General features: G+C 33.5%; 2 protein-coding genes across 2 annotated transcripts; both read right to left on the minus strand.

The window, feature by feature from the left end:
- Positions 1-452: 452 nt before the first annotated feature.
- On the minus strand, positions 453-1,853 carry LOC131612833 (gamma conglutin 2-like). Its single transcript, XM_058884585.1, has 2 exons — positions 547-1,853; positions 453-463 (listed from the first exon to the last, which is right to left on the minus strand). The coding sequence occupies exon 1, from the start codon at positions 1,811-1,813 to the stop codon at positions 563-565; it is 1,251 nt and encodes a 416-aa protein (XP_058740568.1). The 5' UTR covers positions 1,814-1,853; the 3' UTR covers positions 453-463; positions 547-562.
- Positions 1,854-4,506: 2,653 nt separating this feature from the next.
- LOC131612835 (gamma conglutin 1-like) lies at positions 4,507-5,968 on the minus strand. The gene has a single exon (XM_058884586.1). The coding sequence runs from the start codon at positions 5,923-5,925 to the stop codon at positions 4,675-4,677; it is 1,251 nt and encodes a 416-aa protein (XP_058740569.1). The 5' UTR covers positions 5,926-5,968; the 3' UTR covers positions 4,507-4,674.
- Between the last annotated feature and the right edge of the window lie 753 nt (positions 5,969-6,721).

Raw genomic sequence — 6,721 nt, forward strand, 5'->3', positions numbered from 1 at the left:
AAAAGCAAAATGATAAATCTGATCTAATCCTTAAATTAAAAGATGAAAATGGTTGTGATTTTTTAGAAAAAAAATTTAAGAAAGAAAAAGTCTTTGAAAGGTGCAACAAATTAACTCGTTGTTGTCGGTTTAAATATTTAATATTGATGGTGTATACAATATTTTGATGAGTAAATTGTCATTTTGTTCTTCTATTTTAAGCTAAGTTTAGCCTATATATTAGAGAATTTGAGTATTACTTGCTTCTCTTATAAAAGTTTAATTTTACAAATAAAAGAAGAACCTTAACATGGTTCTTGGATCTAGATATTTAATAAGGGTGGTGAAATTCACATTCTCATAAATTTAGTATTTTAAAAGTAAAAATCAATTATACAAACTTACATTTTTTTTATTAAAAAGACAATTTGGTGAATTATTATTAACCATAACACAACAAAAAAACAAAGTAAATGCTTATACTCTATAGAATATAGATACATATCTCTATGGAGCATTGGTGAAATCAAAGAGATCAGAACAATGGATATGCTTATACTCTATAGAATATAGATACATATCTCTATGGAGCATTGGTGAAATCAAAGAGATCAGAACAATGGATTCCTTCCTTTTCAAAAAACCTCAAGAAATTATTAAACCCAAGCCTTGATTTAACAAGATCAAACACCAACACATTTTCTTCCAATTGATGACTCCCAATAGAAACCACAGCTTTAGGCTTCAACCCACCATTCACAAAACCCAAACAATAAACCCCATTTGGTTGCACAGCCCACAAATTTTCAAAATCAATTGCCCAAGCAACATCATGCTTATCCAACACAAACTCAACAAGGATAGGTAGAAAAATCTTTCTTGGATCGTAACACAAACCAAAAGGTGCCACAGGATTCACCTGTGCCTGTTTTGGAATCTGCTCACCAACTATTTGAATTAATGCCTGATAGACAGTGTGGTGGAGTATTGTGTAAGGAACTGTGGTACTGATCAATGTTTCTCCTATAACACCTTCTTGGTAGTTTGATGAGATGGATCCACTCACTGGAATCTCATTGTGATGGTTGACTCTTATGGAGGTAACTTGTATTCGGTATTCTCCTTGTTGGGTTATTGTTAATGGGGTGTAAACCAATTGCTTGAAGATGTTCGGGTTCTTGTTGTAGTTATTCGGTGCATCCCCAAAGAGTATAGCTCCGTTTGAATTTGGGTTGCGAGTGAGGCACGTGCTGAATTGGTGTTGTAAACCGAAATTGGAAAAAAGTTGATTTGGTAGTGAAATGGGTGAATGGCCAAGCCCCGCAACTCCTTGAACGTTGTTTGGTAAGCCCTTTTGGGCTAAAAAGGATGGTGCACAAGAGAAGAGGAACTGTGGGACGGTAACCATAGGGCCGGGTTTAGCCCCGCTGGAGGCGTAGATGCCCAGGACATCTTGGGCTAGTTTACCGATGGCAGTTTGTTGAGTGATCGGGTTTGCGGAAATGAGCACACACGTGTTGTTTTGGCAAGTGTGAGCATTGGCTCTGGAGCATTGTGTGGAGTGGCAAAAGGGTGCTTGGTAGGTTGAAGATGAGTAGTGTTGTTCACAGTTAACCCATACGTGTTTGCCGTTGAGGTCGATGAGAACCGGGACATGCGTTATCGGGGTTCTTTTGTGGATGTTGGTCCAATGGAGTCCAGTTGAAGGATCTTGTAGAACTGGTAGGACCAATAGATTTGGTTTTGGAGGGTGAGATTGAGACTTAGATGAGACTAAAAGAAAAGAGCAAAAGAGAGAAATGAGGAGAAAATGAAGGATAGAAAATGAAGCCATGTTTCGGTTTGAGATGAGATATGATGAAGCTGGTGAATTGATGTGTATATATATAGAAGAGATGAATTGTTTGGAGTGTATAATTAGCTGTAGAGACTGTGACATTAATTTGGAAGTGTTTGTGAGTTGTGAGTTTCCAGAATAATGTTTGGCAGGTAAGAAAACAAAGGTGCATGTGAGTGTGAGAGAGTGAGGGGTTACTTGGCAGCTAGAAGAAAAGCTTAGTTGCATGGTATGCAAATTTCATTTGTTTTTATGTAAAGGAGGTGGTGCATTGTTGTTGGTAACTTGTTTGGTTTGGATTTTTGTCAAGGATTCTGTGTTTGTAATGTATCAATCTATTGCATGCAGCACTGTTTGGCCTTGATTTTGGGATAGTCCTATACAATATTGTGTTTTAGATTGTTATTGCAAATAACTCTTAAGTAGATCTTTCCATGGATATACTTTAATCAAGACAGATGTGTTTATCTATAGAATGGTAATTGGGTTTAGAGATCATTAACAATAAAGATACAAGTTGATAGTAAAAGTCATGATGATCTAAGACCACTCAAACATGAAACTGTAAAAGTGAAATGTTTACACCGACTGCATCTCCATTAAATGACAGTGTGTAGTCAAGTTATATAAATCAGTCATAAGCTAATAAGACTTAACACATCAATTAGTTCCACTAAACTATATGAACTCAAATACACTTTTTGTGTGGTAGAGGTCTACCAGTCACATTACATGCTATTTTTTTGTTGTTGATGACGATTTGGGCTAACATGCATGTGCCCAATATTCCTATGTGCTCTAAAGATTTTGCTAATATTTCATAGAAGTAGCTCCACTTGACATTCTTTTGGTGTATCATCCAAATCATACACCAGTCATAGGGATATGAAAATCTTTATAGCTTGGCTTCTCAATAATATAGCATCTAGTACTTCTCAAGTACACTATAGAAAAGATACAAAAAAAACACACACAAAAAAACAGTTAATTAATTAATTTGTGCTACTAGAACTAACAAGTGGCTTGTTTTTACCATATTGAATCTTCTTAATAGGATCTTCAATTGTAAATGTTGGGTTGTCACATGCTTGTTTCAATTGGCTTAAGTTTCATTTTCTTTGATGTTTTACAAATTTATTTATTCTCATGGACTTTTACAACCCGACTTCTCATATATAAATATTTTATTAGATATATAATTTAAGGGTTACATATATTTTACTCCTTACAATGTAACTGAGTTTTATTTATCCTTCGTAATATATTTTTTTATCTCCTCTTGTAATATAAAGATTCTTTTGTTTTGTCCACTTAGTTGACAACTTTGATACTGAATTTTTAGTTTTGTTGATGAGTTTTGTCTTTGTGTTTTTTTTCTTTATTTAATTAGTGAAATGTAAATATTTAATTAGATCATACTTGTCATTGTCATGTCATAATTTAAAATAAAAAGATAAAAAAAATATTTGTATTAGATTTCCCTTAAAAAAGTATTTGATTTAGGGTTTCCACTATTTTTCTCATTCAATCGTTTTATCTGCCATCGCATGAAAATAACCTTCGCATCACATAGTTACTTCGACCTCCCCTTTTCCTCCATGTCGAACACCTCCGGTTCATCTTGTTCTATCAGAGTTATTCATATTCAACACCCGAACATTGTGTCTTCTTCTCCATTTCCTCTAAATGTTGCATTTTCTTGGTGACTTCAAAGCTCCGACAAATGACGGAGCTCGAATGCAATAGTTTCTTCTAGTGATCTCGTTTCTTTCATAGTGCCCTCTCTCTTTCTCTCTCGCTTCCATTGTTTTCGTACAAGCAACACACTGTGAGTTCAATTACTACAATCGTCATGACCAGAGCCAACTTGAACTAGGGCAAATAGGCCCATGCCTAGGCTCTCAAAAAATTGGCCTTATAAAGATTTCAAGTTTGATATAATTTAAAAATCATAAATTAACTTACATAGTAATTTAAGAATTTTATAAATTACTTAAAATCATCTTTTAGAAATTTTTGATCCTATAATAAATAGAGAGTAGTTTATTTTTATTTTGTGACCCTATAATAAATAAAATGTAGTTTATCTTTATTTTTTAGTATTATTTTGATATAATTTTTTAGATTTTAAAATATCACTTAAAATTAATATTATTTTAAATAGATTTTTTTTTAAATTAATTTTTTTAAAAAGAATGTGAATTTGATTATATTAAAATCTTTGATGATAAATATTTAAATAACTAGATGTCAATATTATTCTTTTAATATATAAAAGAATAATTGAAAATAACTTCTAATATTTTAAAAAAAAAATCTCATAAAATCATTCAATATTTAAGAGTTAGAATCAAAATCATAAATCTGATCTAATCCTTAAATCAAAAGATGAAAATGATTGTAATTTTTTAGAAAAAAAATCTAAGAAAGAAAAAGTCTCTGAAAATTGCAACGAATTAACTCGTTGTTATTGCAACAAATTAACTCGTTGTTGTCATTTAAATATTTAATATTGATGGTGTATACAATATTTTGATGAGTAAATTGTCATTTTGTTCTTCTTTTTTAAGCTAAGTTTAGCCTATATATTAGAGAATTTGAGTATTACTTGCTTCTCTTATAGAAGTTTAATTTTTACAAATAAAATAAGAACCTTAACATGGTTCTTGGATCAAGATATTTAATAAGGGTGGTGAAATTCACATTCTCTTATAAATTTAGTATTTTAAAAGTGAAAATCAATTATACAAACTTACATTTTTTTAATTAAAAAGACAATTTGGTGAATTATTATTAACCATAACACAACAATAAAACAAAGTAGATGCTTATACTATATAGATACATTATACATATCTCTATGGAGCATTGGTGAAATCAAAGAGATCAGAACAATGGATTCCTTTCTTTTCAAAAAACCTCAAGAAATTATTAAACCCAAGCCTTGATTTAACAAGATCAAACACCAACACATTTTCTTCCAATTGATGACTCCCAATAGAAATCACAGCTTTAGGCTTCAACCCACCATTCACAAAACCCAAACAATAAACCCCATTTGGTTGCACAGCCCACAAATTTTCAAAATCAATTGCCCAAGCAACATCATGCTTATCCAACACAAACTCAACAAGGAGAGGTAGAAGAATCTTTTTTGGATCATAACACAAACCAAAAGGTGCCACAGGATTCACCTGTGCCTGTTTTGGAATCTGCTCACCAACTATTTGAATTAATGCCTGATACACAATGTGGTGGAGTGTTGTGTAAGGAATTGTGGTACTGATCAATGTTTCTCCTATAACACCTTCTTGGTAGTTTGATGAGATGGATCCACTCACTGGAATCTCATTGTGATGGTTAACTCTTATGGAGGTAACTTGTATTCGATATTCTCCTTGTTGGGTTATTGTTAATGGGGTGTAAACCAAATGCTTGAAGATATTCGGGTTCTTGTTGTAGTTATTCGGTGCATCCCCAAAGAGTATAGCTCCGTTTGAATTTGGGTTGCGAGTGAGACACGTGCTGAATTGGTGTTGTAAGCCGAAATTGGAAAAAAGTTGATTTGGTAGTGAAATGGGTGAATGGCCAAGCCCGGCAACTCCTTGAACGTTGTTTGGTAGGCCCTTTTGGGCTAAAAAGGATGGTGCACAAGAGAAGAGGAACTGTGGGACGGTAACCATTGGGCCGGGCTTAGACCCGCTGGTGGCGTAGATGCCCAGGACATCTTGGGCTAGTTTACCCGCGGCAGTTTGTTGAGTGATGGGGTTTGCGGAAATGAGCACACACGTGTTGTTTTGGCAAGTGTGAGCATTGGCTCTGGAGCATTGTGTGGAGTGGCAAAAGGGTGCTTGGTAGGTTGAAGATGAGTAGTGTTGTTCACAGTTAATCCATACGTGTTTGCCGTTGAGGTCGATGAGAACCGGGACGTGCGTTATCGGGGTTCTTTTGTGGATGTTGGTCCAATGGAGTCCAGTTGAAGGGTCTTGTTGAACTGGTAGGACCAATAGATTTGGTTTTGGGGGGTGAGACAGAGACTTAGATGAGACTAAAAGAAAAGACCAAAAGAGAGAAGTGAGGAGAAAATGAAGGATAGAAAATGAAGCCATGTTTCAGGTTGAGATGAGATGTGAAGAAGTTGGTGCAATAATGTCTATATATAAAGAAGGGATGGATTGTTTTGAGTATGTAATTAGCTGTAGAGACTGTGACATTAATTTGGAAGTGTTTGTGAGTTGTGAATTTCCAGAATAATGTTTGGCAGGTAAGAAAACAAAGGTGCATCAGTGCATGTGAGTGTGAGAGAGTGAGGGGTTACTTGGCAGCTAGAAGAAAAGCTTAGTTGCATGGTATGCAAATTTCATTTGTTTTTATGTAAAGGAGGTGGTGCATTGTTGTTGGTAACTTGTTTGGTTTGGATTTTTGTCAAGGATTCTCTGAGTAGTGTATCAATCTGTTTGCATGACATAGTGTTTGGCTTTGTTTTTGGGATAGTTCTACACCAGCAAGCTGTAATACACAACAAGTTCAAGGGTAAATATCATAAATACGATTTTATACAATTTTGTGTGTCTAGGCTGTGTTCTTGGAAATAACTCGAAGTAAACTTGTGATATACTGTAATTAAGGTGGACATTTCAAACAGAAGTTAAAAGTGAACTTTTTCAATTTTATTAAAAAAAATTAAATTTTATCATTAAATAAAAAAAATGATATGTAATATTTCATTAAAATTTATAAAAACTGTAAAGATGTATCTTTATTGATTTTTTTAGAAAGCATATGTTAATTTTTAGATTTTTTTTTTTTTGAACCTACATGTTTGTTTTTTAAGAATGTGTACATGTGTATCAAATAATATATGTATTGTAATTGATATATTTCTTAGTTTTATAACTAAAACAT

The sequence above is a fragment of the Vicia villosa genome, linkage group LG6 (assembly GCF_029867415.1).
Source record: "Vicia villosa cultivar HV-30 ecotype Madison, WI linkage group LG6, Vvil1.0, whole genome shotgun sequence".
Taxonomy (NCBI): domain Eukaryota; kingdom Viridiplantae; phylum Streptophyta; class Magnoliopsida; order Fabales; family Fabaceae; genus Vicia; species Vicia villosa.